At 45.0% G+C, this 26,361-nt stretch overlaps 1 protein-coding gene across 1 annotated transcript; it reads right to left on the reverse strand.

Annotated features, from left to right (window-relative positions):
- Positions 1–7,309: 7,309 nt before the first annotated feature.
- Positions 7,310–22,399, reverse strand: LOC137432718 (BTB/POZ domain-containing protein KCTD5). The gene is made up of 6 exons (XM_068124853.2): positions 22,074–22,399; positions 20,262–20,370; positions 9,689–9,780; positions 9,507–9,602; positions 7,896–7,994; positions 7,310–7,790 (listed from the first exon to the last, which is right to left on the reverse strand). The coding sequence occupies exons 1-6, from the start codon at positions 22,335–22,337 to the stop codon at positions 7,761–7,763; spliced, it is 690 nt and encodes a 229-aa protein (XP_067980954.1). The 5' UTR covers positions 22,338–22,399; the 3' UTR covers positions 7,310–7,760.
- Between the last annotated feature and the right edge of the window lie 3,962 nt (positions 22,400–26,361).

The following is a 26,361-nucleotide window of genomic DNA, read 5'->3' on the forward strand; positions in this document are numbered from 1 at the left end:
TAAGGGTGAGTGCGCTGTCAAGAATGGAGGTGAAAGTAGTGAGAGTGACATGGAGCGTGAGTTAGTTGTGACAGGTGAGCGAGGATGTACACCTGGGATGGAAGGATGCACACCTGGAATGGTAGAGCGTGAGTGGGAATGCACGCTGGAGTTGGTGGTGAGGCACGTGGTTGGGTGTGCGAATGAGAGCACACCTGTGATTGTCACAGAGGAGGTGACTGAGGAGGGGGCGCGAAGAGGTGTTTTGGTGAGGTGTGCGACCAACGAATGTGTGCCAAAGTGTTCGGTGGTCAGGTGTGTGACCAAGGCTGTGAGTGGAATGGGTGTACCGAGGTGTGTAAGGAACGGTACGAGGAGCATGGAAACGGCTGGATGTGTGAGCAAGGAACGGGCTGCGGGGTGTAAGCGTCCAGGTGAAGCATCGACGTTACACGGGTTAGAGGTTAGAGCGACTTTTAGCCGAAGCAGGCCCTCGGTGCGTGCCGGGCCTCGCTTTGAACGGCCGCGTCCAGGCTCCACTAGGCGGAGCTGGCAGCCCGATAGAAAGGGTCGTCATGGCGACCACGTTTTGTTGAGACGTGCCGGCAGGTCGAGATCGGGACATTGGATGGCTCCACGCCGAGGTGATGCATGGGATCTCGGCCCGGGTAAGCCCCCGTCCCTGCACCGAGTGCCGGACGCATCCAGCCGCTGGCACAAAACAACCAGCATCCATTGCTTGGCTTTACGAAGCCGGGCTTTGGACAGGGATTGGCGCACCGAGAGGTATTAGTGAGTCGACTGGGTGATGAGGTTAGTGTTTTGGACCCAAAATTAGAGAAAAGCAAAATTTGATGATTGGCAAGGGATTGGCAGTAGTGATTGGCAGATGATGGGCAGTGATTGGCAAATTTTTAATTTGTTGCAATTTGATGTGCGAAATTGGTAGTGAGAGACCCCCGATGTGGTGGGATGGCAAATCCACCATCCTTCCCATGGTGGGGCAAAGGAGCAATAGCTTATGGGGTGTATGGCAGTGAAAACTAGCCCGGGTGGGTTAGGATATGGTGTGTAGGGATCTAGCGAGGATTGACATTAGGTGACGTTAAGTTTAGTTAGTGACTGATACCTGTAGTAGGGACGCAGGTAGATTAGTGTGGATGATAATGACGAGGGAGCGCAATAGTTTAAAGGGACGACTGGGAAGCGCAAGTTTCAGAAGGGAGTAGTTAGCTGAGATGATGCCGTGTTTGTGAGAATTGAACAGGTGTGATTGCACAGGGGTGCAACTGGACAGGTGTGTGGAGCAGTGTATGAGTAGTGAGTGTGTGGATCAGCGCGAATGCGCTTGGGGAGAGAAGGGTGCCGGTGGCACCAGGTGTGAGAGCACAGGTGTGCAAGTACAGGTGTGTGGAGAAAGTTGGAGTAAGTGGTACGGAGTGGTGTGCATGGTGCGAAGGTGTGGATGGGGGAAGAGTGGACCCCTTTCACGAGTACCCGGGGTGGGTAGTGTAAGTGTTAGGTAGAGGGTGCAGGTAAATTGTGGTTGGATATTGGCATTTGTGGTGCGGTTGCAGAATGGTGTTGTGAATGGGTGCATTAGTGTTGTGGAAATGGCTGGGCGTGTAGCCTGTTAGTGTGTGTAGTTGGTTGGGCACTCCACCACTGTGAGGATGTCGGCCAGGTGAGGCCGCAGGTGGGCTCTGGGAGCCGGTAGTTGTGAGTGGGTGCCTGAGGATCCCGGGTGTGGATCGGGCAGCCCAGTGCCAGAGAGGGCACCGAGTGGGGAGAGTGCCAGAGGGCCTTCCCCAGGTAGTTAGGTTAGGGCAAGGAGCAGGTAAGCTCGGAGGCAACTGCAGTGGTGGAGGTGTGCAGGTGGGTAGACCCACTGGGAGAGGTACACGCCGCAGCCCAGAAATTGTGCGAGGGCACCGGGAGATGAATCGGGGGAGTGAGACCCCAAATTGAAGAGCACCACAGTTTGGCCAATGGGAATTGGTTTTTAGAACCCATAGTGTAAGAGGGCCAATGGTTTGGCCGGAGAAAGACCCCGGGTAGTGTAAAGTTGTTAAAGTCATTTAGGAAATAGTTAGGATTGATGAACCTGTCGCACCATACGCAGCCACTTGCCTGTGGTGATGATGATGACTCCACACCTGTGTTTTCTTTGTTTGTTGCAGGAAATGAGATTGCTGTGAGGATTTGTGGGACGCATCACGACGTGGATGAGACATTGGGGTGATTCCATCTCTCCCTCCCTAGGAGGGACTGATGATGAATTGGTGATGGCAAATTTTGATGTTCAGTTGGAGATGGCAAATTTTGATGAGAGTTGAAAATGGCAAATTTGATTGGTTAGGAGGGAGAGAAGACGAATTTGGTATATGGGAGGAACGGGGAAGACAGTAGGGATGTTTGTTGATTTGTAAAGTAGATGTTTATGAGTAGTGTAGTGTTGTGTGGATGCAGTAAGGGGTAAGGGAGGGGCCATGTAGGTTACCTGGTGGGGGGGGGGGCGTACGATAGGAACGTACCTGTCTCACCTGGTTCCCATGTGCCCCCAGTGTGCATTACCTTACATTGCGTGCACTTTTGCGCCCTTACCACCTTACTCACTTGTCTGCTTCTTTTGTCTCCCACCTCCGAGGATCTGGCTTTGGGGTGGAGAGAGAGGAGAGAGAGGTGCTGGCGACGCAGTTGTGGGCCTGCACTTTCGCTGCTTGCTGCCGGGATCGATACACCATATGGACCGCAATGTTTGTGGCCACCCACGATGGACCGCAGTTCGTTTGCGGCCAAGCACCACCCGGGGATGGACCTATGGGCCAACGTGGCACCTATGCCATACAGGTGAACCACTAATAGTTAATACCACCAAGTGCACCACAAGAAGAGCAAGAGACACCTGCAGGGTTAGGGGTTGTTGAAGTTACTTTTATTCCAATGAACAATGGTGACTGCACCGATTGGTGGTGGGGTGGTGCTTTTGATGCTGGGAAAGGGTGCTCTGCACGTTATTAAAGGCCGTCGGCCACAGAGCACTCGTGGGTTGGTGTATCGATGTTGGCAAGCGCGCTCTCTCTATGCATAACATCTGCATGTGTTCCTCCAAAGACAGGTCCTGGATCGTAGTGTAAATATCAGCGTAGTCTTGTAAATAATGCTCCCTACCGGCTGTATGTTTAGTTTGAGGATTCTTTCCGGATTCGGTTATCCTGTGGGTGTGTTTCTGAGAGGAGAAGGGTGCAACGTCGCAGGGGGACATATTTACTCATTTGTGAATATCTATAAAACTGTCGCACTCAGGGTAGAGTTAATAGTAGAGGGAACTACATTGCGTGCCACACTAAAGTAGGTAAAAATTTATCGGGTCGGGACGCCCCGAGGGTAGAGAAGGGTGCAATGTTGCGAATATGGAATTTGACCTCCATATCCGCTTGTAAATATTCCCCTATCTTCTCCGATACTCCCCAACTCTCCCCTTACCCCATTCCCTAGTCCCATTGTCTGTAAACAACACCCATTAGAGCCGATCTTCCCCTTCATTCCCCCATTAAATGTCGTGCCCAGGTCCCCCGCACCACACGTAGACAATTATAGGACATCTTGCTAGTTATTCTTAATCTATGTCAGTTAAGGACTTGTTTCCATTAATTATGACTCTTCGTTGCACCAGAATGTGATGATATGGCACCAGTAGGAGTTTAGGACCTTCCCATACCTCCCCGCATCTCTTCCCATCATCTCAAGCTCCAACAACAACCACAACAACAGCGGCTTTGCGTCCTCACTCCGGCTCGGTTGGCCGCCATTGAACATGTGCTCGACGGGGTTACCCAGAAGGGGGCTCCCTGTCGGCCCCTCGTCAAGGGCGGAACCGGTAACCCCCGCACCCAATGAGAAGCCATGGGCCGATGCCATATGGGGCGGAGCTAACGAGCGAGGGCGTGACTCCCCGCCGGATATACGCGGCCCCGCGCCGGACGTGACGTTAGAGATGCGCCCCGAGCTTGGAAGGACAAGACGCCACCCTCCCGAGCGCTGAGCGACCTCCCCGGCATCTCCACCAAAGTCGCGACCCACGAGCGCTGAGCGACCTCCCCGCATCTGCTGGACACCACCGTACGTGATTCTGTCCCTGAGCCAGGTGCACCTGAGCCATCGACTGCCGCTTTCCTTGCCATCAAATCCCGTGTGAGTCAGCGTTGTCCTGTTTATCTGTGGTCTGTCTAGGGTTAATATAAGGTTGTGTCTAAGTGCCCACCTTCCTATGTTTCCCTCTTGTCCCTGTAATCTAACCTTTTCCGCCTTAATATAACCTCCTCCGGAGGTCTTGAGAACTGAACCCCTGGTGTCGTATTGTGTGATTGTAACCCAGCCGGGTGTCTTCTCTTTCCTATTGAGCCAGCGTAGCGCGATTAGTTAACATTCGGGCACAATCGGGTAACTTGTACGGATACGGCGGCCATCCCGCTCGGCCCACCATACCATCAAAGTCGTATCTGTAACAATATACATCGTATCATTTCTTTTTTCTCGATATTATCTTCAATGTCAGTTTCTACTTGAGGTTTTTGGGGCCGTGTGTAGTTTCTATAGCAGGAGAAGTGGTAGTGAGCCTCAGCTGCAACCATATCTCGTGTAGTCAATGCCAAAACTCTCTCATCATTGCGAGCTGTCGCAGCATCTCTTATTGTCTTATCTGCTCGAAGTTCAACAGCCAAGACAACTGTTTCACGGGTACGACTGCCTTTTATGAATTTTGAAGCACGCTGGCAAAAAATGCATTTATCATCGTAGACCGTTGAAGTTGATCCTGTCTCTTCCCGTGATGATCGCCGTCGCACCGCATCGCCAGTATCAACTGAAGAACTTCTAGCTGCATTGGTCAAAGTAGCTAGGTGGTTTTTGTGAGTGAAGTCTGATCTACAAGCCCTATGGTATAATATTGGAATATTAGGAAGTTCAACTGCGCCTTCTTGGACTAGCTTTAGAATTGGATAAAAGTTTCTAACTGCGGCTGCGTCACACAATGTCTTCCAAGAACTGTTGCCCGCTGCCTTGCTTAGTTCAGAGAGTGGCGACTTCTTGCTGCACAGGATGCACGTTCCGGACTCAGGTTCAATCTTCACCCGTTTCGCCTCGACACCGGCCATCTCAGCTGAAAGAACAAAAAGACTGACGTTAGATTACTCCGATATCCGAAAAGCTCGCCAGCTTACATAGACATACTCATCCAAGTCAGTGAACATGTTAGATGGCGCCACAATACAACTCTATAATAGAGTTGTATGTGGCGCCATCTAACATGTTCACTTTTAGTTCTTAAGCCACCCACCCCCCCCCCCCCCCCCCTCAGAAATTAATCAGGTCACCGCAACAAATCTCAGAGTGAGATATAGAATATAGATATAGAATAGACTGACGTCACTTTCGGCACTGGGTTCTGTGGGTTGATTATCGGCGGGAAATTCCAACTGACATAGTTTCGGTTTGTGGAAAGTGCATGCCTTTTCATATATTTTTTGTGTACACTCGTGGTGGATGATATGTTTTAGTTTTTGAGTTATTTTTATAGACAGATAAACGGTGTAGCACAATGCATAATTTGGAAAATCATACCAGTGTTGTTTCACTAAAAAAAGTACAAGTCTAATAATAAAATATTGAAAAATATGATTTTTTTTTCGATAATTGATTTTTATAATAATTAATCTAAAACAAAATGCTTCATATTATTTTTTATTTAGACGGTACACATCGGACGTATATTTAGTCGTCAACCGCACATCGATAGCTAGTATAGAAGTCCAGATACACGTGCAACAATGTACCCCACCAAATGGGCATTTTCGAGCTGGGTGGTTTCAAAGATGGCGTCCATCCGGGCACTAAGCTACCGTTCTCAGATGTCCATCACACCTTTTCTGACACTTGAGACATTGGTCTAATGGAAAATCATAATGAGAATTACTCCCCCCCCCCCCCCCCCCCCCCCGGAGCATTCACTTCAAAAAATGGCCGGTTGGCTCAAGGACTACATTACCGTCTTGTACTTGTCTTGGGGCCACCGCATCCTACATGTATGGGATGGGTTGGGTGAACAGAAGGTTTACACATCACAAGCACATTAAACCTTTAATACTGCTACTGCTTTGGCAAATAGTGTACAATACCTTCAGAAAGTATTCACACCCCTTGACTTTTTCACATTTTCTTGTTTTTTTGAATGTTCAAATTTGTTTCAAAGTGGAATTGTTTTTTGAATATTTCGAAATTGTTACTTATTTGGATTTTTTATTATTATTGGGATACATACCTTGCTGCTGTGAATTTTTTTGGGGATCGCTATGGATGTTCTATAAGGGTTAATCAGCAATGACTGGTCAACGATCGTAGTATCTTGATCTTCAGCAATTTTTACAGAGCCATGTCTTATTGTCTCAAATTTCAGACAAGCCAAATTCAGGGATTTCTGCTTCTTTTTATTTTAACCTCAAAAATGCTTGAGCACCAAGTACTAACTCTTATAAATTGGGGAATTTGTTATTGGGGAACAGTTTCATGATGGGTCTTTTCCCAAAATGTGCACATACTTGTCCTCCCTCATCTTACATTTATGTATAAACTCTTCCATGACCTTTTGTCACAAAAACATGTTTGCAAATGTCCATCCTTTCTGTGAAGTGAGCAAAGTCCTTTTGTTGGTCCATGATTAGCTGTGAAATATTGTAATTTTACTCTTACTGAAGGTGTTGAAAAGTAATGCCTTGTATTATTTTTCTCCAAAACACGTAAAAAATTTTTTGAATTAAACATACTAACCTCCTCTTCTCCTCCTTTTCCTTTATACGAACATCAATCTTTATTCTACCATGGTTCATATTTATTTTCTCAACATCATTGTGGTCCATATGTTTCTGCCAATGTCCAAGTAGTTTTGTGATGCCGTCACGATAGCTCAACCAGCACGGTGAGATAGCATACCGTCACAGAGGCCTTGACATCATCGTCGGAAGAAATGTGTTCTCCACGAAGGTGTTCCTTAAGTTTGGGGAAGAGATGAAAATCTGACCCAGCCAGGTTGGGGCTGAAGATCCTTTGTGACCGTCTCTTACTCCCAGGATCATATTGGTGCACCCATCTCTCATCTCCAGTCAGTCACCAGTACCCTGGATGCTGTTTTACCATCAGTATCTTCCCTTCCGTACCCTGTCATGAAAACGGAGTACCCTGGACGCTGTCTTATTGTCACTATTAATCTAAACTGAAATTTTGCGACATGGTTTTTGCATTTTTACCTAAATGGGTTAAAAAAAAAACTCCAATATTACCTTTACTTTTAATTTATTGAACATGCAATATACAGAAGTACAACAGCGTTTTATGTACAGTTTTTTCAAAAAGTAAAAAAATAATAAAATAAAAAAACAACAAGAAGTTTGTTTATTAAAGCACTGAAAATATTGATTGTGCTGCAAAGGAATACAACAACAACAACAGGCATTTTAAGGCCATTTTCCCTGCTAGAGCGGGGGTTAGCCTTGCCGTCCCCATGACAATCTTCTCCATTTTGCCATATTTGCTTGCTGCAAAGGAATAATGGTTTCCTATCCGTCCAAATGCTTCATCGACTTTCCTTAGGCACAAGTAATATTTAAAGGAACCATTCGTTTTACAGAAGGACAGAGTAGGACAGTCAATAATGCATTTGGATGCAGGACAGAAAGCAGGCCAATGACCAATCAGGCCAATCAATCAGGCCAATTGTCAGAAGAGGTTCACATGCGGGATCCCCGCTCCTGCAAAATCTGAAAGAAACGGCAGAGTTTAGTTAACGTACAAAGAGAAAGCAAAAGCAGCAATTAACACGAATGATTGAAGGACCAAGATATAGGGCAGATAAGAATGGAGACCTTGGCCTTGCCGCTGGGTTCATGGTGTAGACCATTTGTGACTGTGCTGAGCTCTCGTGACACGACACAGAGGAATTCGTCACATGGAGAACACACAAGCTGTAGAACAAGAGGGGTGTGGAAATGTACAACATGTTCTTTTTCTTTTCCCCAACGGCTGTGAGGACATGAAAAAGATTGGCATCAGAGACGATAAATAAATAAAACAATTGCAGAAAAGAGAATTTTCTAATCTTTCATGTATATTACACAAACACCCCATAATTTTGGTTTTATGACGTCCATATTTCAAAATTAAACTCGATCTTACTTGAGGATGATTAAGGGGATTCCACATGTACAGGACAACACAAAGGTTGTAGTATTTGTGTCAAAATGTCAAAAACATGCAGAGGAATGGAAAGAATGTTAAAAAATATTCCTTACGCTGACTGCACAATTTGAAAAAATTCAGGTGACATCTCCAAACTTGAGGTCATCAGCAGACTGGTCCTGAAGAGTTCCAGGTTTGGGTCTTTTCCATGCAAAGTCGAACAATCAGTGATGTACCGTTTATTGCAACAAAACCTTCATAAAGACACAGTCACGGAACTTGCATTCTCACCACGAATGGTTAACTCGACTGAGGGAACGTTACGTGGCCATCCTTTGGCAATCCAGGAAATCGTCCTTATCTCAATATTAAACTCTCCAACCAATCTCCTTCCTCAGTGATGCTGGCACCTTGTGAAGTCCATCGCTGGAGCAGCTCTCCTTTCCTGTTCTTCACCTCAAATGGCCTCACGATAGGGCAGAATGTCTCAACTCAACGTATGCCTGTGAATCCCACATATGAAACATCTCACTATGGTTTTGTGATGTGGTCACAATACAAATTCTGTGTCCTGCTGACTTCAGGACTTGAGCGATTCACAAGTTTGGGGAAGAGATGAAAATCTGACGGAGCCAAGTCGGAGCTGGTGATCCTTTGTGGCGATACTCCGTTGACTGTCTCTTACTCTGAGGATTGTAATGTACTGACAATGTTGTGCTGCTCTTTGCCATCTTGACTAATGTAGCACTGTGACATCTCGTGTCAGAATCACGAAATTTCACAACCAGTGGCGGGAAGAACTAAAATCGAATCAATTCATCCTTGTCACACACCCAACCTGTCCACCAAGTTTTGTCCGAATCCGTCCACAACTTGAGATATCCTGTTCACAGATAAACAAACAGACAGGGGTGAAAACCGAACTTTCTGCCACATTCGGTGATGGAGGTAACTGGAGCTCGAAAATGAAGAGCCCATAGCAGCACCAATCATCGAATTTAAGCTTGAAGGATTCTGTGGACCACGGCCTAAATAAATATGAATACGAGTTCCTTTACAAGGAACTTAGACGCAAGAGGAGGCCTACCAAGCCTGCAGAATGGTTGCCAACTTGTGGTTGATGGTGTGTGTTCTAGCCTTTAAAATGTCGAGCGTCAAAGGAAGCAGCACATACCATTTTAAAAGTTTTTGGTCGGATTCAGCTGGGGTTTGAACCGCCAATCACTCAGACTCGGAGCGGACACTATAACCATCACACCGCTCAGTTTGGTTGGTAGAATGGTAATGGATAATATTACCTGCTCAAATTTCCATCCATCAGACATTGTGGAGACCATCTGGGTCAGCTCATCTTCCTGGCATTGGAGTACCCGGTAGACATGTTTCGCATTCCCCTGAAGGAAGGAAAGAAAAAGTTTGGAAAGGTAAACAACATGGAACCCTAAGAAACATATTTAGAGAATTTTATCATTTTCCATACCTTTGCTGCATTCGCATCTCTTTCCCTGATTCGTTCTTTGACAAGGCCGATGAGATCAGTGATGTTATAAAATTCTGCCTCTTCCAACACTCCTGCAAACACAAGAAAATAAATAAAAGGTTTGCCAATTTTAAAACATACAGTCAGATCCGTGGCCAATGAACACCGGCCTCAGCCGAATAGACGAACGTTGCTTTAATCCGAAGTGTATACCCAAACATGGCGGGATTATCTTTTCGCGCGCGTGGGAAAAGCCCGAAGCCTTACCTGATCAGACGGCTGCCACGGGGGTTTATTCCTCGAACCCACAAACGAGTAAACAGACACGAGACACAAAAGTAAGATACAGCAAATAATGAATTTATAAAAAATAAACGTGAAGCAAGAAAAAAATGAAAGTTGAGGTAACTATAAGGCTAAGGTGAGGGACCCTCCCTCCACTCAGACACAATTACATGACACAGGGAGAAATAAAAGCAAATAAAATGGTTTGGTGAGTCGGCCGATACTCAGCTTGCGCGGATGAGGATAACTGTGAAGGGGCCCCGAGTTTACGTGCGAGAAGCGCACAAGATGGTGCGAAGCGGTGGCAAAACGTGTCTGGGATCACCACCGCACGGGAACACCGTCCTCTCCACAGCCGTTCAACGAGAGAGAGAGAATTGCGGGTTCTTCCTCTTTACGATCACACACGAGCCAGGAATGCGACCATCGACGACTAAGCCCAGAACGAGAGAGAAGGGAGGGAGGAGGGACTCACCCTCCTTTGTCCCTCGCCGACGTCATACTCTACCAATCCCGACGTCTCATCACATCATTCCATCTCCATGACCAATGATCCCCTTCTGGACGGGGCCTCACAGCCTGCTCGACAAAGCTCCGCCCATCGACGAAGCTCGGGGCGTGGCCTGTCAATTACGGTCCTCCGATGTGGAGTCTAGCCTCTGACAATGTTCGGGGGTGGGGTTTACGTGCCGATCGGCAAATGTTCGGGTCTCTTTAGGCATGACGGTGTTGTGGGTGAATTGAGCTTTTTATGGCCGTTCTTGTCGTTCGTAGTGGCGGCCCTTTTTAGTTGAAATAAAACAGAAGGGAAAATCACAGGAGGCAATACATTCTGGAAATTATTAATCTTGCGCCCTAACTAACACAAAAACCACCCTCCGTGTGGTGACATGCAAACACTCTTAACCTGAACGTTTACCCTGCTTATGTACATTGAGGTGGGCTTCTTCTTCGCGTCACACGGTCCATGCTAAACTAAACATGCCAAACTTTCCTGAGGAATTTCATCCCTACCCCCACAAACGTAACAATACCAACTCATTGCAAATTAAACATAGCCTGGCATGTGTTCAATCACCAGATTATTGATTAATGTTAAATCCAGTTAAAAGTACATTTTCTCATCACAAAATAAATATGCTGTCAGTGTTTATTAATTCCTCACCAAACAACTCCATTCATCTCTCTCTCAAGCCCAAAAATAACTTCAAACTAGAATGGCACACAGTAGAGCGCATACTTCCACCAGGCTGAGCACAGTGAGCAGTTTATGTTTTGTTTCCCACTGATAGGCCGGATCTGGATCAAAATCTAATCAGCTTGTTCTTGTCACCTGACCAACTCAATCACCAAGTTTAGTCATAACCCGTCCACAACCTTTTGAAATATTGTGCTATACTGCATATCGTTTTTGGCTCTATCACTCAATGGCGAAGAATCACTTTAGAAAATCTATCTAGATCCAAATCTTCATTAAAATCTTATCAATTCTTCCTCGTCCAACCTGCCCACCAAATTTTGTCTGAATCTGTCCATAACATTTTGAGATATCCTGTTCACAGAGATAAACAGACAAACAGAGGGGTGAAAACGTAACGTCCATCCACCTTCGGTGACGGAGGTAATTAAAAGAAAATCCAAATTAATTGGAAATATGTGAGAATTATAAATGAATTTTGCTTATTACTTGGATGTCATGCAAGTCATTGCATGAAGATGTGTACATCATTTTGTTCCACATTTCGGGACCAGAAAGAAATTGGCACGTGTGGAGTATAATTAATTAGGTGATATCTGATGCTCTCCTTAAAACCAGAGCTGAAAGATAAATAATGGTATTTTGGGGGTTTTTGGACAACAATTTGACTGAAAACAAAATTAAATAATAAAAACACCTGAATAAATTCACAGTTTATTTAACTTTTGCAATCCTGAGCTATTCATGAAATCCCTTTTGTTTTGAATTTTCTCAATCTGCAGTGGTACAGCACATTTTGATGTGTATTGTTAGACTTGAATAATCGAGAAGTTGCTCACCACCCTGGCCGTGCAAAAAAAAGCAGAAGCACGTGCTTGTCGTTCTCGACTGTTGCCAATCTGGTACAATGCAGGTGTGTTTCGTGGTGCACTTGGCCAAGTATTGTACAAAAACAAAAGGCTTTACATTGACAGGGAGCACAACTATCAAGTCAATCTAAGTAAAATGGAAAAATAGTCCTAATTGTAAAGTCTAATGCCATTCGGCATTGGCAGACAGGTAGAACAATGGATGTAATCAACGGGACGTTCTATGGTAGTCCCATTGTTCCCACAGTGGTTAGCACACTTCAATCGATGTTCTGTTACATCATGCCAAGCCAATCGATGTTATTTTAAGCAGCTCATAGTCTGACGAATACTTCTTCAACGGCCTAAATTATTCCAACATTCTCATGGGGTCAGCCAGGGAAGGTTGTTGGCCTGAGTCTTTCGCAAACTAGCTGGGCATGACCAGGAAATTTGTATTTGTTCATAGAGCTGGTGATAGCTTGCCTACTCTTCGTGAAAGACCCCAAGGGATCTTCAACATTCTCCAGCTATTAAATTCTAGCACATACGACACCAAGCTTAATATCTATTCAAGGGATGGCCGACTTTGTGATGCAACGCCCTGCTTGCGAAGCTCCAATCAAACAGATTATAGTCTGGTTAGGAAGAACCTGGAACAGACAGCTCAAAGTTAAGTACACTACCTCGATAAGCGGGTCGTGTTCACATGGAACTGTGCACGCACACACACACACACACACACACACACACACACACACACACACACACACACACACACACACACACACACACACACACACACACACACACACACACACACACACACACACCGTTCTCAAATTCTGCAACTGCAAGATGTTATTCACTTTAAATCAAGGTATGGCTGGGCCTGTAGAAGTCAATAACAGTTGGATTTGTTCACTACAATGGAAACAGGAGTCACATTATCCACTCGTTCTAAAATACACATTTTGATTTCTTTTTCTTAATTGGTCTCTAAGCCTGGTGTTCGGCTAGCGGTTAGGGTGCCGGCTTAGGATCCAAGGATCCTGGGTTCGAATCCCCGTCGATCGCTGAATTAACGCCAGGGGGGTTGACTCAGCCTGCCATCCTTCCGAGGTCGGCTATTTGAGTACCAGTTCACTGGTAATTCCCTGCTTGTCGTAAAAGGCGGCAAAAAGGGTTGGCGGCAGGAAGGGCATCCGGCCGTAAAACATGGCTTCAAAAAGGGGACCAAAAAAAAAACAACAAACACGGTCCCCGAAAAAGGCCAACCCCCGCTTTGCAGGGAAAAATGGCCTCTAAAGGTGTTTTTTTTTCTTTTCTTTTTTTTCTTAATTGGTCTCACACCAAAAGGGTTGTGAGACTATTCCAGTGCATATCTCTGTGTCCACATGTATACATTTTCGCTTTAATTTCTTTCTCTGCAACCACTTGTCCAATCGATGCGAAACTGTAAACATAGGAGTGACTTGCCATGGAGAATATTTTATTGACAACTATAATTTCATAAATCACATGGTATGGCAGCCATATTGGATTGAAATAATTTTTTTAACATAGTCTGAAACCGCTCAACAAAAGGAGTTGAAATTTGACATACATCATCCACTCCCCATGGAGTATATAGGGTAATGACGATGGCATCAGTGATGTGGTATTCCAGGCATAATTGGTCGATTCAAAATCCATATCCAAGGAAAATCTGAAACTTCATATATTTGATGTACGACCCGATATGAATGAATGATTAAAATTTATGACATCAGTCACGTGCTCTGGTGGCCATATTGGATTGAAAATAAGAGCATAGGAAAAAAAAAAAAAACCCTCCAGAACCACTTTACAGATCAATGCAAACTTCATACCAGTTCGACCTGCCTTGGGGAATATAGTTTGAATTTATTTTTTTTCATATTCACCTTCATTGACACAATTTAGCCTTAATGTGCACAAAAGTGGTCATTAAAATATCAATCAATAGAGCTATGGATTATGGCAATGTATGTGACATAATTGGGTGCATGGATGATACGGGTATATGGGCCATAATAGTATCGTGTTCAGTTAATGTTAGTACGTTTGTTCAAAATGAGCACGAGATGAGACTATGCGCTCTACGAGTATTGTTCTAGTTACCCAGTGCTCGTAAAACGAAAAGCAGTTCGGCGATCGCCGATCGGTTGTGTCTGTGTGACGTACGTGCGTGCCTGTCTGCATTTTTAAAATTCATTTTTTCGGCAACCGTTGGTTCAATTGACACAAAATGTTACCATAGGAGCGCCTCGGCCTATACAATTTTTTTTTATTGATAATGACGTCATGGGTCACGTGGTACGGACGCCATTTTGGAAAAACGTTACACCTCTATATTATCTCCAAAACCGCTCCATGGAAAAAATTGAAACATGGTGCGTTGTCAAGTACTCCCCATTGGGAATAAGATATGTTAATGATGATGTCATCGGTATCTTAATTATGACGTCATAATTCGACAAGTACAATGCTTGATCAGATCAGTATGAATTTTTTTTCTCACCAACTGTGGGTCTGATGGACATGGAATTTCCACCATAGGAGCACCTCCTCCTGTAGAATATTTAATGATAATTATGACATCATTGGTCACGTGGTTCAAGCGCCATCTTGGAAAAACATTAACACTTTGAACCTCTATATCTCCGAAACCGCTCCATGGATAAAATTGAAACGTGGCTCATTATAAAGAACTTTGCATGTGGAATAAGTGTTGTTAACAATGACGTCATTGGTACTTTATTATGATGTCATAATTTGACAGGGACAACACTTAGTCTGATCAGTTTGAAATTTCTTGAGCGTGATCTACGCAACAATTATATTAGACAATATAGCTTTATGACGTCATTATCACGTGGTCTGGCAGCCATATTGGATCAAAGAAAAAAAACCTTAGAAAACAGATGAGTTGGCTCGCACCAAGTTGACTGTACAGGGTAAGTATTCTATAAATACCATCGAGTTACATTTTGAATCCCTCATTCCCTGTAGAGGAAAGGGGAAGTTAACCACATTGTTCAACTCAGAACTAATGCATACTGTGCACCTTTAGCAAACATCTACATTCTCATAGTCTCAGGTACCAGAAAACAGATCTATTTCATTGAAATTCCCTGAAGTGGAGAAAAATTGTTCAAATCCTTGTAATATACATAATATGGGGGTATTTTGACCTGTTTCCTGTGTAACACCATACATTCCCTATCCCTCCTACAATTACACTGTATCTCTTTTCTTTGCCACCGTCCTAACCAATGACATCCCCTTTTTCTCACTTCCCCCTTCCTCCTTCCTCCTTCCTCTTGAAAATTAAACCCACTTCCCGACCAAATAATACTGCACACTAGGCCTAGGCGGTAATAGAAAAACCTATATCATGATAATGGGCATGATTATCATGATTATCGTGATAACATCACAATAATATAATGTAATTAGTGCCCTGAGAACCATGTAGCATACAATAAATCTCAATAACAACAAAATGAATAGTCATATAGCTACGTGTGTTTGTACTCTTTATTTCGTAATTCTGTTGCAATTTGTAGTCAAACCTCATTTTGCCTGGACGAATAATTTGCTCCGTTTGCCGAGTGATGAGACGAGCGGTTTCCAAATTGGTTTGTACTGAACGTTTGGCTGAGCAAGCTATAGCAAACTGCTTGCTAACAAAACACACAGAGCAAGCTGCTTGCTAATTTTTTTTTTTTTTTTTTTTTTTTTTTTTGTATACAAGATCGAGGCTCGTGAAAGAGCGAACATTAATCACACAGAAAGACAAACCGACACATAAAACATATAACATCGGGAGCGGTAGACAAGATGGGGAGAGAGGGGGAAGGACACAAACACAACATTTGAGAGCAGGGACCGAGAGACATGGAGACATCGAGAGATCTGAGAGAGGGCGAGGGCTTTGGGGGGGGGGGGGGCATGGGAAGGGGGCGGTGGGAGAGGTATAAAACATATGGACACTGCCAGGACTTCCAGGAAAGAAGTTGGAATTTCAAACAAGGTGGATCTGGGGTGAATTAGCGGGGGTAGAAAAGATCAAGGTTTTGGATGGGGGAAGATAAGAGATGGTGGTGAACAGCTGTTTTAAAGACCTGGAGGGAGGAGTGGGATTGAAGGGAGTGAGGGAGTTTGTTCCAGAGGCGGGAGAAAAGAGGAATGAAAGAGTGAAGGTGAGCAGAGAGCCGAGATTTCGGCAGTTTAACCATCAGAGGGTTGCTGGCAGATCTTGTGCGACCTGTAGGAATATTTGGGGGACAGAGCACAGAGAGAGCTGGGGGTGCAAGGCCGGAGAGGAGTCGGTAGAAGACAGAAAGACCACCTACCTGCCTGCGGTGAGTGAGTGAAAGGGCCTCAGAGATAGCTTCATCGCGGGAGATTCCAATAATTCTGAAAGCTTTGGTTTCAACAGCGTGAAGCCGAGCTAGGTGTGAGGCAGGAGCACCGGCCCATAGGGGAGAACAGTATTCCATTGAGCTGCGGATGAAAGCCTTGTATGTGGTGAGGAGCTCAGGTGTGCCGAGGAAGGACTTCGCACGACGGAGGATGCCCAGTCGGCGACTGGCTTTGGAGGCCAGCTTGGAAATGTGGTTTTCCCAAGAAAGATCATGGCAGATAGTGAGACCCAAAATCTTGAGCGACAGAACTTCTTGGAGAGGATTGTTGAGAAAGTAGATGGGAGGGTTGTCCAGTCGATCTTTTCGGAGAGACATAGTAAGAGTGTGAGATTTGTCAGGATTGAAAGACATGTTCCACTTGTTTGACCAGTCTGTGATTTTGTCCAGGTCTTCAGAGAGTGAGGAGGCAGCAGACTGCCAATCTGAGGGAAGAGGTATGGAGCGGCAGAGAGTGGAGTCATCAGCAAAGAGATAGAGAGGATTTTCGAGAGAGTCAGAGAGATCATTGATGAAGACCAGAAAAAGCACGGGGCCCAGAACACTGCCTTGGGGAACTCCAGCCTGAACAGGAAGAGGAGATGAGAGAAACCCATTCAGGGCCACACGTTGACGACGACTAGAGAGGAAGTCCGCCAGCCATGCGTGGAGATTTCCATGGATACCAAAGGAGGAGAGTTTGGTGAGCAGAGCGGGGTGCCAGACCGTGTCGAAGGCACGTGATATGTCGAGGGAGACAGCTCTAATTTCCTGTTTGGCATTGAGGACCTCCATCCATTGTTGAGACAGCAGAAGCAGCATGTCCAGAGTAGAGTGACCTGGTCTGAAACCAAATTGATGATCAGAGATCAAGCCATTGGAGAAGAGGAAAGATTTCATATCCGAAGCAATGATGGATTCCATGACTTTGCTGATAATTGGGAGAAGGCTGATTGGTCTGTAGTTGCTAGGATCTGTTTTTGCACCTTTTTTGTGCAAAGCGGTTATGTTGGCTGATTTCCAAGCAGATGGCAGTTGACCTTGAGCAAAAGAGAGGGTGAAGAGAACAGAGAGAGGGTGAGAGAGAGCAGCAGAGCAGGATTTTAGGACCCGTGGGCTGATGCCTTCGGGTCCAGTTGCAGAATCAGAGTCGAGGGTTGACAGAAACTTTTCCACCTTGTCAGGAGGAAAGGACACGGAGTCCAGGAGCAGCAGGGTACGACTGGGTATGGTGGGTACAGAGAGGGATGGGTTTGGGACACAAGATTTAGAGGCAAACACAGAGTTGAGGCATTCAGCTTTTTCACATGCGGAGTCAGCTGTGTAGCCGTTTGAGGTAAGGGAGGGGATGGAGGGGGAACAAACACCAGAAACGGATTTGACCAGACGCCACCAGGATTTGGAAGAGGGAGACAGATAAGAGAGTTCGGTCTTGAGAACGGAGAGATATTGTTTCCTGGCTCTCCTGAGGGTGGACACACACTTGTTTCGGGCTTTGTGAAAGGAAATGAGATTTCCTTCCGTTGGATTTGCTTTCCAGGAGACGAAGGCAAGTTGTTTCTGGGCAACAGCCTCACCACAAGATTCCGTGTACCATGGACGGGAGGAAGGGTATGACAACTGAAGACGAGATGGGATAAATCTGTGCATGAGAGAGAGCAATTTACTTTGGAAGAATTCCCAGGATGAGTTGATGTCAGAGGTGGTCGAGATGGGAGACCAGTCCAGATGATTGATGGCTGCTTGAAGACCGTGCCAGTTGGCCTGAGTGAAATGCCAGACTCGTCGACGCTGAGCAGGCTCCCTGAGGATGGTCAGAGAGATGTCCACTTTAACAAGGACATGATCAGATGATCCGATCGGAGCAGAAGAAGAGCAGCAGACATTTTCAGGGAAGTTAGTCATAACCAAGTCCAGAAGAGAAGATGTTCCGTTGACTGAGATCCGGGTCGGGAAATTGACAGATTGTGTCAGTCCCAGTGAGTCGCAGAAGTCCTTTGCTGAGGAGCCATGGCTGGTGAGAGAGGTACCCACACCCAGCCAACTGGCATGATGACAGTTGAAATCACCACATATGAGGAAGAGAGAGTTGGGATGAGTAGATAGAAGTTGGTCCATATCATCAGACAGCGAGATGTAGATGGAGTCATCACTGTTTGGTGGACGGTACAACACACATATGAACAAGAGGTGGGAGCGAAGGGGAAGCCGTAGCCAGAGGTATTCCTGGGGGTGAGGTGGAGAGAGTGCAGTGCAGGGCGAGTGAGGAAGAGAGTTTTTGATAAAGATAGCAACCCCGCCTCCAGGACGAGGCTCAGGTCTATCATACCGGAGGAGGGAGTAGCCCGGGAGAGATACTATTGAATCAGAGACATCATAAAGGAGGAAAGTTTCTGTTAAGCAGATCACGTCTGGTTTGACAGAAGCAACCTGTATGGAGAGATCAGTTAAGTTTGAACGAAGGCCCCGGATGTTTGAGGTCCATACCGTTAATGAAGAGGAAGGGGGAGCATCAGATACAGAACAGGGGGGAGGAGGGGTAGGGTAAGATGTGGAAGAGGTGGAAGAGGTAGGGAGAGCTGTTGAAGGTGTGTCAGAGATTTCAGAATAGCTCGGAGAAAGGGAAGGATGGGGCGGACAAAAGGTTTGATGGTGATTGGGTGAGCCATAATGAGGTTTTATTTGAGGAGGGGGAAGAGCGAGGCAGAAGGTTGGGGGAGATGGAGGTGAGAGTTTGAAGGGGGAAGAAGCGGGGAGGACGCTTTGAGGAGGGGGAGTGAGAGGGGGGAAATTGAGAAGCAATGAGGGTGGGGAGATTTGAAGGGGAGGGGTGAGGGGGGAGTTTGGGAGGGAAGGGACAAGGGGAGGGATTTGAAAGGGATGGGATATGGGGGAGATTTGGAGGGGAGGGGTGAGGCAGGAGTCTAGGAGGGGAGGGGCGAGGGGGCGTCTTGGCGGGGAGGGGTGAGGGGGTAGTTTAGGAGGGAGGGGGCAAGGGGGGAGATTTGAAAGGGATGGGTGATGGGGAAGATTTGGAGGGGAGGGGTGATGGGGAAGATTTGGAGGGGAGGGGTTATGGGGAAGATTTGGAGGGGAGGGGTGAGATTGGACCGCAGGTATGAGCTGTCCATGCCGCAAAGGTAATTGGGACATTTGTGAAGAAAGTCATATATTACTATCTTCGGACATTAAAATAATGCCTTCGATATGGGACTTCACGAATAATAAAGGCCAAGTAATCCCATGTTTTGACAAAAATGGGATAAATAAATAAATGAAACACAAAAAACCGTATTGCACGCTCATTTCGGTCCAACAAGACCAGTGAGAGGAGAGAAGAATGAGATGACCTGCATGTCCCTGTCCTCAGTGCCGAAGCTCCGCACACAGAGGACGCTCATCTTCTCGATCTTTGACAAGATGTTGTCTTGAGCGCTTCGCCTCACGCACAGACAAAGCGCAGTCAAACGGATCCCCAAATTCAACACCGAAAGCACTTTCGGCACATTGAGCGGTTGATTGTTTGTTTTGATGTTTATTGTTTAACAATGTGCCAAATGTAATTTTAATTACATCTAAATACGTAACGCAGCCAATATATGGGTTCAAGGTGCGATTGACCCACTGTGCATGCACAACAGTTATCGTGACAATCAATCTCCATTATTGATATCGCTATAGCAACGGTAAAGCACGATTATCACCCAGCACCACTGCACACACAAGCCCTCATTTCTGTAACCATTCTCCATGTCCACGATATATTTTCCAGTAGTGCTCGCAACTATTGCTCTCTAGTGGATAGCAATTCTCACCTTCTTCTGGAAAACCCCTGTTGAGTATGAGCTGTCCATGCCGCAGGTAATTGAGAATTGGACTGAAGTAGGTGGGGTCTCGATCGATTAAGTATGCTCCCGATTGGTCCTGCCCAAAGTAGGGATATGGCCAAATTTGACACATTTCAGCAGCAAAACTTTCAACAATCACTACTTGATACAACTTCATTCACAAACGTACTTCAGAGCAAGAGTACAATATAAACGAGAGTTTATAGAACACCTTACATCGTTATTCGATTTTAAAAAAACACATTAAATCTTTGACATGCAATTTTGAGAAAAAGGACATCGGAAGGGTCTTTTCAACTCTCACTTTGCATTTCCGAGCACGAGAAGCCATTTTTGTCTGAATCTCGCTGTTGCTCCGCCCTCAGAGCGTGCGGCAAAATTTTATTGCTCGAGACCAATTTTGCCGAAGTACTACTAAACGGAACGTTTTTGGAGATGCAAATGAAGCGATTTGTGTTATGCAGTGTTCTAATTGCAATTCTATTAAAATATAAAATAAAAGTTTTAAAGGCCGTATAAAAACAGCATTCATTAAGAATATACCGCCGTTAATACAACATCTTTTACACCAACTTATTACCTCCTCCACTAAAGGTGGATGGAGGTTATGTTTTCAGCCATGTCTGTTTGTCTGTCCGTTTGTGAACAAAATATCTCAAAAAGTTGTGGACGGATTCGGACGAAATTTGACAGAGATGTAGCGTATGACACGACACTGACGAAATGATTAGATTTTGGTGAAGATGCGGATTCGGATACTAAAAATTTTTCAGTGATTCTTCACCTGTGGGAGATAGGACCAACTAGGCGGCTCTCTACTGAGTGCTGTTCTAGTTTTAAACATGTTACGTTAGTTATTCGTGCCTGTTGTTTGTGTCCTTTATGATGTCCTTAAAAAACAGCAAGTTTCCTGTTTGGAATGATTTTCAATTTTGTTTGACTGTCAGGCAGGCAGAGTAAAAATATTTTATTCCTCTCTGCGCATGCGCGCTTGGAATGAGATTCCATACAATTTCCCAAATTCAGTGTGAAAGTACTGCTAAACCGCAGGTTCGAGTTCCGATTCGTGCTCTCGTGTTCAAAATATAAAATTCGATCGATTTCATCCTCAATCATCAACCGACATCGGTCAGACAGACAGAGTGAGCCAATTGCTTAACCGCATTTTGTGCCAAACACACACACGGAGTAATAAATGTCATTTTCCTCCTCCAGTATTTGATCTGCAACGTTCCCAATCAGTGTTATTTTTCCAGAGATACAAACCAAAGTGGCGGCAAGTGCTTGTGTGTCTGCAATGGCGTTGATAAACACATCAATCCATGGTAAGCTTGCATGCTTCTGCTCTGATAAACAAGTCATATAATTAGTAACAATAGCATAGTGACGTCACTACTATGACAGCCACAATTATTCCCAGTCTTTCACGAACCGGTTGGCCAGGCCTGACGTTCAGGTCGAGCATATTGGTACAGGAAATTTGAATTGGTTCAGGTTGCCGTCGATAACTCGCCTACTCTTCACCAAGACACCGTGGGGATATTTTACCCACACCACTAACTAGTGCTAGCAGACGGGACAGCCGGATTTACGTCCCCATTTGATTGGGAAGGCACACTTTGTGATGCAACTCCCTGCCAATCGGACAGTTTGTGGTCGGGTCGGGAATCGAACCCAGACGAGTCAACTCGATAAGGCCTTTAATAAGGTAAAGTACGCTACCTTTGCCCAATATCACAAAAAAAAAAAGAAACAGAATACGATCACAACGCCGCGCACCTTGTCCGAATCAAGATCGGGATCTTCTTGGCACAAACGCGAAAGGAAAGACTTGGGGTCTCGGCAAAGGGTCCCGCTGGTCGTCACGAAGCAGGTCCCACCAACGTTAAGTCGAACCCAGCGGGAGGCACACACCGTGCACTCTACCAAACGCCGCGGCATAGTCTCCACCGTGGTAGACAAGCGGCATCGATAGTTATCTTTCCTCATGTTCTTCATATATATGTATGTATACGCCTGTACACTGTACAGTGTACAGTCCATTCCATTGTCAAATCAAAACGATCTATTACGTTCAAATCAAAACGATCAAATCAAAACGTCTATTAAAGGTTAAAAAATAAGAACAAACTGAAACGTGTTTATATAACGGCTTGGTGGTAAAACAGACGAACTAATAAATTATGATCATATGCCGGCACCCGCTAACGTCACGCCATGGCTTGCATCAACGGTACGAATGTACAAGCGCTACAAAATCGTCGCAGGAGCAGAGTAGCCGAGTACCGTAAGAGACACTTTCGTGCAGTTATAAGGACACTGCAATACACGCATGGGAAATCTATATTATAAAAGTAGCCGTGTCCGTGTCTGTCGTAACAATGCAGAAATCAAGAAAATGATCACATACCAAGACCTCAAAAATGAAGTGGAAAGATCATGGAAGATGAAGAGCGCCGAAATTGTACCAGTGATTATTGCAGCAACGCGAAAGATGAAGAAGAACCCCACACAATTCTTAAAAACCATCCCTGGGGATATAATATTACGACAATGAACTGCAGTTGGAAGCTGCCCGAGGCTCGGTGACGATCCTCAAAAGAGCCATGAGAACAATAAAACTTCAAAAACTAGTCGATGAATCATGATCCCTTACTGAAATGGAGGAGTATACTTAGAGACCTGGGTGGACTCTATCCCACCTTCTGAATATACGGAGATAACAACCAACGAGACACACACACACACACACACACACACACACACACACACACACACACACACACACACACACACACGGAGTGGTTAATGGAAGGGGATGGTTGAAGCTGAAGGTGTTGTACACCAGGAGCTTGATGCAAAGATGGAAGAGCTGAAAGCTCGGATGGATGGCAATGGGGATAACATAGTTGCTGTAAATGAGACATGGTCAAGTGAGCAATTCAACTGGAGGACAGGACAGGAAGTAAAGGCTCCATTCAATTCAAGGGTTAACAGCCTATCACCATTTGTTCCAGAAAATTGTTGAAATTAAAAAATCCTTTGGTATCCACAAATGTATTTCTTTGGTTTGCAGTGGAACAAAACAAAAAAAGCTGAAAACATTACTAAATCTTAGCTTATTCAACACAGAAATCCGACAGAATTATTGGCACCTTTTAGAAGTTGTTAGAGTTGTTGGTTGGAGACCCAGGAGGACCACGCTGCTGAGAGAGAGCGACAGAAGAAAGACTGACTGGAGTTTTCCAAAACACACCTGAACAAGCCAAAATCCTGCTGGGAGAATGTCCTGTGGACAGATGAGACCAAATTAGAACTTTTTTTTGGAAAGCACATCATCTCTATGTTTACAAGAAACAAAATGAAGCCTTAAAAGAAAAGAACACCTTCCCTACAGTCAAGCATGGAGGAGGTTCAGTGATGTTTTGGGGTTGCTGAGCTGCCTTTGGCACTGGCTGCCTTGAGTGAGTGCATGGCATCACAAAATCAGAAGATTACCGAGGCATTTTGGAGCGCAATGTCCAATAGACGAGACGGATTTATGGAAAATGACAAAACGCTGGACTGTTCTGAAGTGGCCAGCAATGAGTCCAGATCTAAATCCCATTTAACACCTGTGGGGAGATCTGAAAACAGCAGTTGGGAGAAGGCACCTTTCAAATCTGGGAGAACTGGAGCAGTTTGCACAGGAAGAGTGGGCCAAACTGCCAGTAGAGGTGGGAAGCTCATTCATGGCTGCAGGAAGCACTTGACTGCAGTTATGTTGTCCAAAGGCGGTGCTACCAAATATCAAATCTCGGGTGTAATTTTTGTCAATGCCATTTCTTTTTATTTTCTGATTTTAAAGGATATATTAAGTTCCGAATCAAAAACAAAGGTTCTGTAATATTAACAGTGAAATAAAGAATTGTGGAGACCAAATACTTTTGTCAATTTAAACTTATTTGTCGAGAAAATTGTGAGTTATGTGAAAAAAGTGCAAGGGTGCCAATATTTTTGGCCATGACTGTAACGTAAGTGTGGCCAGGAAGAAGAAAAGGGAGGGAGGTGCAATGCACATAATACTAATCGTGTTTAATATCGGTTTGCTATTTTCACCACAATTGTCAATGTTAAACATCTGACAACTTAACCATTCACAAAATGCAATGAGTAGACACGAGTGTGGGGATAATTTCTTGGTTCGATGTCTGATCGTACATGTCTTAAGAGTTAAGGGAGTCACTTGATCGTTATTATTATATGAATAGGAACTGCAATTGTTGTGGGTTGCACCAAATTCCTTGTACGAGTACTGCATGCATTTATTGTACCAGGACTCCACTACTGTGGAACTATCCAGCTGTTCAGAAATATGTGACTCGTCAAATGACTTACTTTTCAATCCAAATGTCAATGGAACAAACAACAACAGGCATTTTAAGGCTATTTCCCCTGCTAGAGCGGGGGTTAGCCTTGCGGTCCCCATGACAATCTTCTCCATTTTGCCCTATTTTCTACATCTCCCCTGGTTAACCCCCTTGCCCACATTTCTTCTTCCACCACCTTTAGCCAAGTCTTTCTCGGTCTTCCCCATCCTCTACTTCCTTCTACATTCATTTCCATCACTCTTCTCAACCAGTCAATTTCATCCTTCCTCAACACATGACCAAACCATCTCAACCGGTTTCTCTTCACAGCATCAATCACAGGCTCCATTCCCATCATCTTTCGCAATTCATCATTTGTCTTCCTCTCTCTCAACAATACTCCGCACACTCACCGAACCATTCGCATTTCCACCCTTCGTTGCTGCTCTACGTTCATGACCCATGTCTCGCTCCCATAAATCATAACACTTCTCACAAATGCAGCATACACCTTTCCCTTCAGCTTCAACGACACTCCCCTCCTCATCAGCACGCCACTCAGTTCCCGAAACTTCTTCCATGCACATCTCACTCAAGCAACCGTTGCCGAGTCTGATCCACCTTCTCCATTCAGCATGTCTCCGAGGTAGAAAAATGTTTCCACACCTTCCAGCTTCATGCCGTCTCCAAGATCCAACTCAACATTTCCTCCATCTGCAGCTCCCTCTGTGCACACCTTACACTTGAATGTTGCTGCCACACTGGTTAATGACCCTCTCAGACCACTACATTTTTGATGAACCCACTCAGCGCACATTGTACATTGAATGGAGTTCACTCTGACACCCTTCCTGCACACAGCACACGACCACTTCCCAGTTCTTTCCACCTCACCACATGCTTTACCAGTTGCCATCACCTTTGTCTTTCTGATATTCACCTTCAGACCTTTTGCCTCCATACATTCCTTCCACTTGTTCATCTTCTCCTTCATTCCATCCATACTTTCCGCAATCAACACCAGATCATCTGCATACAACAACTCCCACGGTAAAGCCTCCTTTATGTTCTGAACCAGCACCTCCATAACAGCTACAAATCGTCGTGGACTTAGTACCGACCCCTGATGCACTCCCACCTTCACCCCAAACTCACCACTGTTCCCGTCCTTCGTCCTTACAGCTGTGCGCGCTCTCCCGTACATTGCCATCACTACTCTGATCAACCATTCCTCCACTCCTATCTTCCTCAATGGAAAACCTAACTTCCTCAAAGAAACAACTTCTTCCTCTTCTCCATGTACTTCTCCTGCAACTGCCTTATAATAAAAAGCGCGTCTGTCGTTCCTCTTCCTGCCATAAATCCAAACTGCCGATTTTCACTTTCTTCGTTATCCAAATGTCAATGGAAGCGCTCATTAAATATACAGTCACGTGAAAAAGTAAGTATACCCCATGTAAAGTTTTGACTTTTTCAACATATTTCAACATACAGCTATTTGATCTTCATTTCACAATATTGATCGATAAAGGTGATATAATACAACAAATATCATGAAACATTTACATTTTGTAGTCCATTGTGTAATTTAAATAAACATAAATGCAAATTTCGCATGTGGAAAAAGTAAGTACACCCCTACATTTATCACTACTTCAAATACCTAAAATTAGAATCAGGTGCACTAGCTCAGGTGCAAATGATTAGAACATCGTCAG

Source organism: Myxine glutinosa, chromosome 1 (genome assembly GCF_964187855.1).
Source record: "Myxine glutinosa chromosome 1, kmMyxGlut1.1, whole genome shotgun sequence".
NCBI classification, from domain to species: Eukaryota; Metazoa; Chordata; class Myxini; order Myxiniformes; family Myxinidae; genus Myxine; species Myxine glutinosa.